We start from the raw sequence: 12,078 nt of genomic DNA, 5'->3' as shown, positions 1-12,078 counted from the left end.
GTATGGACGCTTGTGTTCTCCTGAGGACCACAGCTAGCTTAATTAAAGCCAACCTATGTATCTGACTTTATGAATCACCCAGCGATGGAATCAAAGCGAGGTTAAACCGTGACTGGACTCGAGCAGCGAGCACTGCATCTGTGCCTGGCAACACGTGTTTCATTTTTAGCCTCAGCATCAGCAGCTGAACCGATGTGTTGAGTGCTTTCCTGTAGTAGCTGATGGAAACGGGGTGGGGGGGGGCGGTGTAAAGAGGACAGTCTAACGGGGAGGGGGCGCGGGTGCTTTTTTTTTTTTTTTTTTTTTTTTTTTTGTGGTGGCAAAAAGTGGAGCCGGTGGCATTTCCGTCATTCATGGGCCCGAGCTGATTACTAGTGGGTCTAGAGTGGGCTGCAGGATGCGACTCCTGCGGCCATTACCATCAGCACCGGGCCCGGCGGCGCCGCCGCGAGGCCGGGACCCGCCTCCAGGAGGGAGAGGTGCGCTGGGCTCTGACCGGTAACATGTTGCTGAGAGTGGAGGTGAGCTTGTGTATTTTCCTTAGCTATTTAGCGTGACTTTTAAAGACCAGGCCCCTGTGAACCCCGGGAGCGCGGGCTCCGTGCTGGAGCTGAAACGGAGCTACTGGATGCAGTCAGTCAGAGTTGTTCACTGCTGCCGACGCGCAACGCAACGCCACGCCTCCTCACTTTACTGTAAAATAAGATGCAGAAAAAGAAGGGGCTTTTATTCTCTCACCTGAAAAGGTTCATAGGTTCCTCTGGAAGCGGGGGGGGGGGGGGGGGGGGGGTGCAGACGTTACCTGAGGACAGAGCAGAAATATGCTGAGGCTCCCAGCTGCATAGTTGGCATTTAAAATTCAGCAGAAGTTAAACATCTTGCGCCAAGACAAAAATGTGTAATGAAGCTTTCATAACACGATTCATACAACTGGAGCAGGAATCGCCCCAAACAAAAGGACTAATTGACGCTGTGGATATTTTGGTGTAGAAATCACAAAAGGACGACAGTGACGAAAATGTATCAGTTGGGGAGATTTCACATCTGGGTTTAAAGTGTATTCGCTTCTCTTTGGGTTTATTCACTGCTTTTCATCCTTTTTTAATGTAAATTAAATACACACACACACACACACACACACACACACACACACACACACACACACACACACACAATTAACTTGCTTTTCTGTATTTTGCAGTTGATTCTGTTGCAAATAGTGAAACCAAGTGTAGTTCACGTCAGGTGAGCATGACACTGATAAATGACGTGGCAGCCATTTCAATGGTGGAACGTCTCTTATCCGTGGCGTCGTCGCTCAGAGGGAGCGCCCTCGTGGAGCCCCCGCCTTCCCTTCGCCGCCGCGGGACCTTATCGCTCGCTCCTCGTTCGCGGCGTTTGTGCCGCCGTCATTTGTGTAACGTGGAGCCGTAGCAATTACCCTCCGCTGGATCAGCGACGCAGAGCGGCCAGATTAGGATCGCTGCCCGTCCTCGGGTTCAGGGGTGCGACCCTGCCGTCGCTGGGCACGGCGCAGGATCGGCCTCTTCCCCAGTTTGTTTGGGAATATGAGTCCCTTTGGTATTCAAAACAGGAGGGTCTCGTGACAGGGGAGATAATTTCCCGGTGAATTTTATCGCGGCCTCTCTCTCCTTGTGTCTTTAGACTCCCTGACTTTGGTCCAGTAATTCAGAGGAAAAAAAAAAACCCACACACACACACACACACACACACACACACACACACACACACACACACGACCCCCTCCCCGTTTGTTATCACAGAATAGCAAACACACATTTAACATACACAAGGTGCAGAAGCAGTGATTGCTGTATGTGCTGTCCCGCGGTGGGTGGCAGGGGACGATAACATAAGCCACAGATTCATTTACATTTTTATTTTTTTTAATCATGTCAAGTCAGAATCGTGGTCAGTCGGGAGCCGGGAGAATATTTTTGAAAAGAGGTGTTTTTGCCCACGCGCTTTCAAACAAGCCACTTTCTGCGTGGCGTCCGTTTCTTTTTAGTCTTTTATCTTTTAATAGTGTCCCATCAGTCCGGACGGCAAGTGTTGGCTTCACTGAAACTTCTCCCTGTGTCCTAAAGAGAGAGGCCGATCCATTGTACAGTGAGCGGGGGGGGGTCCTAGAGCACCTTAGTTATTAAAATAGGGGAACAGAATGAGCCAATCTGAGCTTGTTTGCATCACAATTCCCCACACGGTGCTGATGTTATGCTAATGAACGCCGCGGAAAGAGCCCCGGCCCCAAAACTGTCCTCTGCCTTTCACGGCGGTGGGTGGGGCGGGGGGTGGGAGGGCACGGAGCAGTGACACCCACGCCGCACAAGGAAGCCTAATGATGCCGCCTGGAAATTCAAAGCAACTTCAATTACTGATGCTGCGTCTCCCAAATCCTTTTTTTTTATTTTATTTTTTTCAACCCCCACTCCCATTTTTAGAAATGTGTCATGTTTGTGTGCACTCGTGCTTGTAGAGAATCCAGCTAAATGCCTTTTGGACGTTTTGAGTGTTTCTTAAAAAAGTAATATACCTTCATCAGGTCTAACAAGCGCCATTACCTGTCAGGGCAGTGCTGAGGGGAGACAGTGAATGCCTCGTGGAGGGGCTACACCCACTTCTTTTGTCTGAGCTTCCTGACGAGATGCAGCTATACCTTGTTTTAGGCTGAGACACCCCCCCCCACGTCAGACAAAGGCATCTGTGCCATCTTTCAGATTGAAAATAGATGCGGCAGCAGCGGGGTGAAGTAGGCTGCCGTCGATGCTGCTGGAGTCATGTAATATTCTGCGTTAAGGGCAACGTCCCTGCGCTGTTCGCTATTTTTTACCAGGACTCAGATTATGCGCTGCCCCTTGTTTTTGCCTGTGTTTGTCCTTCCTCCGAGCTGTGCAAAGGTTAAAAGCCCCCAATTACACCCGAGGGCGACCACGTTATGCACGGCGCCTGTAATCTGACGAAATTAGCAGCCTCCAGAAGTGGAAACGTCCGCTTCTTCCCAGATCCTGCTTTTTAGGATTAAACGTAGCACCTTCCTCGCTGCTCTCCTGAAACTTCAGCGCGTGTCAGCAGGAAACTATAGCACCTATGCTTAAGTGCCATTATGAGGTGAATCCAGGTAAAAGCTGTGATTAAGACGCCATTAAATACCAGTCAAAGGAGAAGCCGTAACTCAACAAGCACAGCAAACAAAGAAGCGGGGGATTTTAGAGCTTTCAGACAATTGAGGAGTGGATTGTGTAAAACGGGCTATGACTCAATTTTTCTTTTTTTTTTGGGATGGTTCGTTCCGTATAAGCCAAGGATTTACTCGATGATGAAGCATGTATTTCAGCGAAGGAGTTAAAACATGGCTTCTGTCTTTTCCTCCCAAAGATAATTGCTCACTTTCTCTTCAGCTCCTCATTTCCCAGCCGAGGACAGACGAGGCTGAGTGGCGCTCGCTCCCCACCTGTGCCCCTTCCATTTCACATGTCATCGTCTCCTTTACCTTCTTCATGTTTTGTGTTTGCTGCCCACCGCCTTAAAAATTAATCATGCTGTTTAATAACGCCTCACGATCACAGTGCATTATTGATGTGAGCTTCTTAATAGGAGATGGAGGACGGAGACGGGGCTTTTTTGATGGGGGAGGGTCACAAGCTGCTTAGTGGTGCACATCCGCATAAATACAACAACACATACTATCATAGACTAAAACCCGGCCTTGGGCCTTTTTCTGTGAACAGACATGATATTTTGAGTGGCAACACAAAAAAAGAAGTTACACAAGCTGCAGAAGGCAGTAACACATTTTCTGTGCCTGTGACCCCTGTGAACCAATCTCTGACCTCCACTGTTTATTTATTTGCTCGCTGTGTTCCGGACACTTTCCTCCTGACGCCCAGTGGTGGAGTGCGGCGGCCAGAGCTTCGGCCGTTCCCCCTCTCTTCCTCGCTGCATTATTTTTGCATGAACGCAACAATGATGCACTCGCGCTGAAATTGAGAAGATGAGTTCGGGGCGAGCGTTCGGAGCCGAGTGCGGCGCCCGCTTCGTATAATCCCTGATCTGTTTTGACTAATTTAGCCGTGGCAAACGGGATCACACAACAAATGTTTCTTTTATGGTGTCCTAATGTGCTCTCAGAGCAGCAGTATTTATGTGCACGTGCTAATTGGATTGGCTCCTCTGGACACAAGCGCGTCGCCTACATATTGCATTTGCTGCGCGTCCTCCAAGGTGAGCCGCGCTGTGTCAAGGACTTATTGGACTTGATTGACAGGTACTATCACCACGAGATGTCCATATAATGGCAGGGCTCCCAATTCTGACCTTCCTATTTATCTTGCTGTATTAATGTCAGCCTATTAATTCCTAAGCGGAGGAACACTTAGCAAAGACACCGTTTAACGGCCCGGGCTGAATCATCCTTATCTCAGCGGACCTGAAAGGAATAGTTTCGCGCTATCAGCGGGTGGAAATGACATTTTGAAAATTTCATTCGAGATAATCCACTTCACTTCCCAGTAAAACATGAAAATTACACGTAAAAATGTATGGAGCCCGCATTAAAACTTTGTTGCCGTGGTAAATCATCGGGCTATAATCCGCGCGGACAGGCAGGTGTAGGTATCTTTCGGCTCTAATAGGATTTTTGCGGCATTGCTAAAGTGATTTCGAGGCTATAGATTTAATATGGAGCGCATTCAGACGGAGGACAATGCTGCAGGAAGCAGCCTAAAAACATACAACCCATTATCAGTCGGGAACTTCATATCTCTCACGTTTGCAGCATGTTTGCTGCCGAGGCCATGGTCTGGCTCCGGACTGCTTTATTTAGAGCCGTACGTCCTGAGCGAGGGAGCGGGGAGCGCTCCCATCCATTAATTGAGTGGCTCGTAAAAATGATAAATGACGAGCAAGGAGCGTGACGGGCACGAGCGCGGGTTCTAATGCCACGGCGTGGCCGGCGTGAGGCGCGTCCAGTGACTCATCTAATCTAAACATTATGATCCATAGATTAAGAAACAATTGTTTTCACGTGGCGGCGAGATGATGAAATGGGCCGGCTGATACGCCGAGTGGACAGCCCTGCTCATAATGGGTCTGGACTAAAAATAAAGCCTTATATAACGCAAACGCTCGCCTCCATCAAGCCTTGTTTCCCGGTCCCGTCCCTCCTTGGACCCCCCCCCCCCCTCAGCGAGGAGCCCGGCCGCCCCGCGGAGCGGCGTGCGTGTTTGACCCGCTGCTTTACTGGCTGAACTGCTCCTGTCGGGACCCGCGTCCGGGGGCGCCAGCGGTCACGCAGCGCTGGGCCGGGCCTCATTCAGCTCCTCCGGCCCAGCGCTGCTCTCAATCATCCCCCCAGCAGAAGGGGTCAGCCTGTGATTCCTCCCTGTCCCATATCTGACTCAGTGGGGCTCCAGACTCATCCGATCACCGGCCCAGTCTCTCCCCTCTGGAGTGCGAATTTTCTGATTTACGCTTGCAAATTGTACATCTTCAGCAGTGTCAAAGCAGGAATGCAATCTCTTTTGGGAATATATTTCCTCCACAGCTGAAGCTGAGTGTTCTGTGACTGAGCTCTGTGTCCCCAGGTATTTCAGTTTTTCCCTCAAAGTGGGCATGAGAAACAGAGATAAGAGAAGTCTTATAGTATGTATGAATTCATGTATGAGGATGCTGTTGGGAAAACCCAAAAGAAACTGAATGAGTTCCCGCCATTCAACATGTGGTGGTCTGTTGGTTCTGATTTACATTTCAGTGAATCTCCGGCCCCATATTTCCCTTCCTTTGCATCCCTGTGATGTTCCGTGACAATTAACATCCCGAGTCTTTATTGAGGTTTGTTGAAAGCTCAGGGGCTAATTCAGGGGTCAAGCAAGCCTTGCAAGCTGTCAATCTTGTATTGTAACTGGAGCCCCCCCTCCTCCACTCGGGGTCTTTATTCTGAGCTCCCCCTCCATTCTCCAAGACCTCATTTAACAGAATGGCCCAACTCTTCTCCTATTCTCCCGTGGCCCTCTAACAGCTAGAGAGGCACAACCAGGAGCTTTGTCTCACGAGCCGGCATTCTTTCACATCTGTCTCTTGTTTTCAGACCCCCGCTGCATTCAAATTTCAAACTGTCCTTTTCAATCAACCCTCCTCCACTTCCTTCTAATAACCCCCTTCCTCCCAGTTACTAAGCCTTTTTTTTTAAAGGAGACCAACTGGGTTCCAGCAGCTCCCAGTTTCGTCACCCAGTTGTCAATTATAAAGTGTTCTGCAGTTTATTGCAAATCTATCAAGCACACATATGTTTAAAGCCTCTGGGCCGACGCCCCTGTGGCTCCTCCATTTCTCAGAGTACTTAAACATCTGTCTGCAGTGACTTCATATTTAGCCAAAACAGTGTGACGCCTGTTGACAATTTAACAATCTGTGCTTAACAATCAGACGACGTCGCCTCGATCGCGCGCCTCGTAACTTGGAGGGAGGCGCGCGGGAGGCGGGGGCCCTTTATCATCTGTCCATCCCCGGCGCAACGACATCACACCCAGGCTGAGGACTATTTAAGAAAACAGTCAAGGTGTAATCGCTGGCAGTTCCAGTTACGCGATGGAGACAGAAAAGAAGCCTCCAGCTGAGAGGGGAGACCTCAGCGTTTTTAATGAGGAGAACGGCAGTCAGGCAGTCTTCCTCCGGCTCGTGCCTTTGGTGTCTCAGCATGTTAAACACTCCCAGCGTGATACAAAATATATTAAAGTATAGGACTGTTATCATCGATTTACAGAACACCCATCCCCGCGTACGAGGGATCTGCATTCGGCTTTTTTTTGCACGGCAGGGGGTCTCGGCTGCCTTGGAGGCAGAACTGTTTAAAGGCATCTTGTCTTTGTCTTCACATTCTGACATGGGAGGTCTGTTGAGCGCGCCGCCTCTCTTTTACACTAAGCAAAGATGACAGGGAGGCAAGAATAATCATATTGATTCAACACTGTTATCTCAGGCAGAGAATTATAATAGTTTGTTTACACATGTAAACATGAACACCCGCAGACTCCAAAGCGACTTACAGATATGGTGGATACAGTTGTAGTTCATTTAAGCTACGTCGTTGTCGTGTGAGGTAGGTTTTGTGCCTGGGGTTAAGGAGGTGGTGGGGTTTGATCCTCGGCATTAATGTGTTATATTATAAGATGGCCATGCACAGATGCTTGTGAATATCACGCTATGGTCTCCACTATGTCGCCTCACGTGCGCCGGGCGGCAGCGTGTACTTTGATTCTGTGCAGAGGTCACGGACTGAACCAGATGCACGGCGGATGGAACCGCGTGTGATAAAAGCAGGACAGGGCTGCGGGCGAAGCAAACCTCATCCCATTGAGTGACAGTGAAACAAACGCGAAGCTACAGCCAACACCTCGAGTGACGGAGCCGCCGCGCCGTAAATTTTCATGTTCAAAAACTATCAAGACCAAGCCAAACATTACTCACATATATATATATATATATATATATATATATATATATATATATATATATATATATATATATATATATATTATATATTTTTTTATTATTATTTATTTATATATATGCTGCCCGACATTCTCATCATAATAATATTAGGGAGCTTCCGTAGGTTCAACCACACCTTAATCAAACAGCGAGTTTCAAACTAAATAACTTTCATGATTCGCTTTCCTATATAATGGTTGAATGGGGCCGTCGCGTATGCATGTGTGATGTTAGCGGCGCCTAAGTGAACAAACCAGCGAGAGCTCGGACGTGAGCGCGGGGATGAAGATCCTGCAGGATAAACACCGGCCGTGCAGCTTTATGCTGGAGACAATCTGCTTAAGGCCTCATTACGCTGCGTGGACTCTTGGTGTAGGCTGATTACGCACAGCCTCCAGCTTGATAAATTTAATTGATGCCACATGCACTTATCAGCTAAAGAATAAGTGTTAGGGTTTTGCTGGAATCCAATATATTGTGATCCGTGATCAACTTTCATTTGTCGAGTTATGTGAGTGCGCATTATTCCATTGAAACTAAATACTCTGTGGCTGCAGCAGTCTGCTCCTGTTAACCTCCACTAAATGGCTCTAAAATTAGAGGTCTCAGGTGAGGCTTAATGTCACACTAGATGAGCTGATTATGGCGGGCTTAATTATAACTTTGTTGGCTAATGTGTGCGCGCTGCATGTTTTCTCAGTGATGAATTCGAACGCTGTCTGAGAAGCCAGGCAAAACGGATCGCAGGCGCTCCGGCGCGAGGAGCCGGCCCCAGACGGTGCGCTGCTGTACGTGACCAGCGCCGTTCCTCGCCGCCGTTCCAGCTCCCGTCCTCTCGTCAGACGCTCGTGTGACGGATCGCATTGGGCTCGAGCGCGGGGGGGAAAAAAAAAGGAATGTTGTTTTTGAATGTGCTAAAACAGAAGTAGGAAAAAAAAAACCCAGTTTCTAATGGGGTCCTGCGAGCCTTGTTGCCAGAGTGATGCCATATCCCACGGTGAATGTGCTAATGGTTCATGGGAGCGCGAGGACCGAGCTCAGCCCAGCAGTGTAAACACACAGACAAAAGGGAGCCGTTAGCGGCGGGGAGCGCATGCCTGGGCGTGCAGGTAGGCGTTGGGTTTCAGTCGACGCCGCTCCGCCACGGTATCAGTGACGGGGAGGAGGCCATTTGCTTTTGTAGCCAAAGAGAGCAAAAACAAACATTCAAACAGACTCGCACTGGAGCGGCAGGTATGGATGAGGTGGGGAGGGAGGATTCTGCTTCAGAGGGGTGGGGGGGGGGGGTCAGGACGGGGAGATAAGGCTGTTTGTGGTCAGCTACAGCGCGGAGGAGTGACCATTGGCTTTGTTGGTTTGCTCGTCCGGGCAGCGTGGAGACGGGGAGAGTGAGTGAGGAGGGGAGGGAGGTCCACTTGAAACGGAAGCACTGTTACTTTTCAACCTGTCCTTGAGCAGAAGTTGCTCCAGTTGTGTTCCATCCAAACAACACGAGTAAAGAAATACCTTGCATTCATAAACGCTCAGACTGGTCACGGTGTGTGTTTGTAGCAGAAACATCCTGGGACAGAGCTGTGATCAGGTCAGTGGGAGCCGGGGGGTGTGTGTGTGTGTGTGTGTGTGGGGGGGGGGCAGTGCTGGCATCGCCCCCTCCCCACTAGTGAAAGGGTTAACGTTCAGCTGCTTTTAACAGATTTCCCTTCTCAGGAGGGGCTCATTTTAGAGGCTTGCGTGGGTTCGGATCACTTCACGGCTTGACGTTAGTCACATTTCTGCCGTCGCCGCCGTGTGATGAAACATGTGTCAAGGCGACTTCCTTTGTGCGAGAGTCCGCGCGTGCAACGACCCCCGTCCCTGAACTGATCACGTGTCGCCGTCTGCTCCGCAGGTGACGCGATCGATGATGAGCTTTTTGGGAAGCGGCCGGTTTGGACCTTTTTAACCACCAGCCTTTCGACCGCCCCAGCGAAGCGCCGCCGCCGCCTCCACGCCAGACGCCATGGCCAGCTCCCTGTGGAAGCTGCACATCCTCTGCTGGTTCCTCATCACTCTGGCCCAGGTCAACTCCACAGAGGGTAAGTGCTCACGAAACAGCCACGTTTGTTGCCTCTAAAACCCCCATAACGTGAGTGAAATGGGGGCTGTTTTGGGCTCCGTGACGAGCAGCGCCAGCAGGAACCGGGCGACTCGCCATTGTCTTCTTCACGATGGCAGCGCGCGGTCAAATTGTGAGTCAGGCCACTGGTGCTCCTCTGAATGCAGGCGCTGCTTGTGTAAGTAATGCAGCTGTGAGGACAGTGGGCACAGGCGCATGGGGGATAATCTTGAGTGGTTTCATTAGTTGGTAAATTGTGAGTTGTCTGAGATTTTCTGCTTGAAAGCGTCAGTTGTTCCCAGTGGCATCAGAGCTGGATCCATTTGTAAATTCCTCACTAAAATGTTCTGTCTCATGGCAGGCGCACACAGATTTCACACCTCGCAAAGAAGCTCGACTGTGTTTTAATCATAGGACGTTTAGCTTTGATTAAATCACTGTCAGCTGTGTAATAATCAAAAGATTTATGCCTCTGAACCATTGCTAGTAACCGGCCTCCTGTAAATATTGATGTTAAAACTAAACAGAGGTCTATTACTTTCATGTCTAATGACTTGATTAAGAGCCGTTACCAATTTGCTCCGCTGGTGCCAAACGTTGAAGCTCCTGCCAACTGATCCATAAACCTGCTTCGCTCATTATTGTTGAAACTCAGTAATGTTGGATTATTGATTAAAGTTTGGGCAGTAACGATTTCTCAAGATGCTCAATTCCCACATTTCAGTCACTGCGGTGTAACGTATACGACGCCGTATGTCTTTCTCACGTGTCGGCCGGTCTGAGCAGTGTGTGGCCTCCGTGGACGTCGGTGGATTCAGGAAACAGAAAGTCGCACAAGATCTGCTCCGAGCGAGTGCCGCGGTTGCCCTGGTTTCGCCCGGCGAAGTCGTCTGGCAGCGGGGGGCGGTGGGGGGGTGGGGTGGTGTAGGCCAGCGAGGGACTCTGATGCTCTTCAAACGTCTAATGGCTGCTCAGAATGGATCTACAAAGAGCGTGCCTGCATGGGTTATAAGGCACTGATGGAGTAAACAGATAAGATAAGCCGAGAGGAAGTGTCCACTCCAGACTGGGAGGAACTGTTGACGGTTGTCAGTCACCTTCTCCTCTCGTCGGCTCCCCCACCTCCCCCTCCTTCCCATTTCCCATCTCAGCCTCACAGATCAGCCCAGAAACAGTTCATTACAAACAATATCCCCAAGTAAACATGCTTCATTAAACTGCATCTACTCCTAATATCTTTTTAATGCATTTTTATAATTGAATTAAATGGGTTAGTGGAATGCTGTAAATAGTTTAAAGTTTGTTTTCTCCTTCTTGTTTCTTGCATTGGAAGAAGGATGTATTAATGCAGCCTCTGTCTGTCTGCCCCTGACCTCCTTCTATACAATGCACGTCTCATCCTCCACATCTGACTCCACTAGCCGGACTCGTCTTCATGAGTGTTTCTGTTCCGAGCCTGAAACCGAGCCTTTCATCTTCTATTTCCTTTATCTTCTCCATATGAAGAACTGGCCTGTGCACATCCACAGCCCCAGCAGCCCAGTCACTGACATTAGCTTCTGATATTGATTTGCCTTATTATTTTAATTATGCTGCATAGACGGCATTGTGTTTTATACACAGAAAACCCCAGTGCCTCAAGCACTTTGGCCTAATGGCAAGGAATTGTTATACTCTGCCCTGTTACTGTGCAGTTCTTATAAACAGCAATATATTCACTGCAGTTTTGTGTAGAGTCATGACACAGTTTTTACAATTTTATCCACAGTTTAGCTGTAATATCTAATTTTATATGCTGGGATTGTTCAAAGGTCCTGAAATATAAATTTGAGCCAGTGGTGTCACAGTGTGCCCGTAATCCTAATCCCATGAGGGCTCTGTTATGACACAGATACCTAGATCAATAAAAGCATGAACGTGGACATATTGACCAGATGTTATGTGGGGATTTGGTTTTAATAAGCATTTCACTTATCTTCCCAATAGATAACAATGATCACACTGTGGAAAAGTTAACCGGTTCAATTAGTCAGAGTTGGGTTTACCAAATCTATAAAACAACTATTCAAAGTGACTTCTGAACAAACGGACGTGGGCGTTTACCAAGAAGAGTCTAACAGATGTGTTTGAGTTCGATGTTCGGAGGAGCAGAATGACGTGTTCTGGGGTTTTGCTAATTCCAAAGCACAGACGTCAGTGCGCTGCTCCCGTGCTCATTTCATTATGACAATTCATCCTCATATAGGTTCTCGAGAATGTGAGTCATCAAATGAAATATCAAACAAAACATCAAATAGAAGCTCCCACAGCACAGTGGATGCTGTAGGTCAGAACGTAGGAGACATATATGTCACTTTAATCAGAATGCTTCCCTCTGACCTGCTTTGAAATAGATGTACATCAGCACAAGTTTGCCCTCTGGCATTAGAAGGGATCTTCTTTGAAGGAGCAGGTTTATTTCCTTTTGTCCTACT

The 12,078-nt window shown here is 48.8% G+C and overlaps 1 protein-coding gene across 38 annotated transcripts in view; it reads left to right on the top strand.

The window, feature by feature from the left end:
- The window catches only part of adgrl2a (adhesion G protein-coupled receptor L2a), a 168,555-nt gene that overhangs the window by 97,013 nt on the left and 59,464 nt on the right, over positions 1–12,078 (top strand). For all 38 annotated transcript variants that reach the window (XM_055507909.1, XM_055507908.1, XM_055507913.1 and 35 more), the window contains one exon: positions 9,398–9,584. In XM_055507909.1, coding sequence (XP_055363884.1) covers positions 9,509–9,584 — 76 coding nt within the window. In that variant the 5' untranslated portion in view covers positions 9,398–9,508. The remainder of the gene's footprint in view (positions 1–9,397; positions 9,585–12,078) is intronic.

The sequence above is a fragment of the Betta splendens genome, chromosome 4, assembly GCF_900634795.4.
Source record: "Betta splendens chromosome 4, fBetSpl5.4, whole genome shotgun sequence".
NCBI classification, from domain to species: Eukaryota; Metazoa; Chordata; class Actinopteri; order Anabantiformes; family Osphronemidae; genus Betta; species Betta splendens.
The sequence above is the reverse complement of the archived record's forward strand: the minus strand, read 5'-3'. Positions and strand labels throughout refer to the sequence as shown.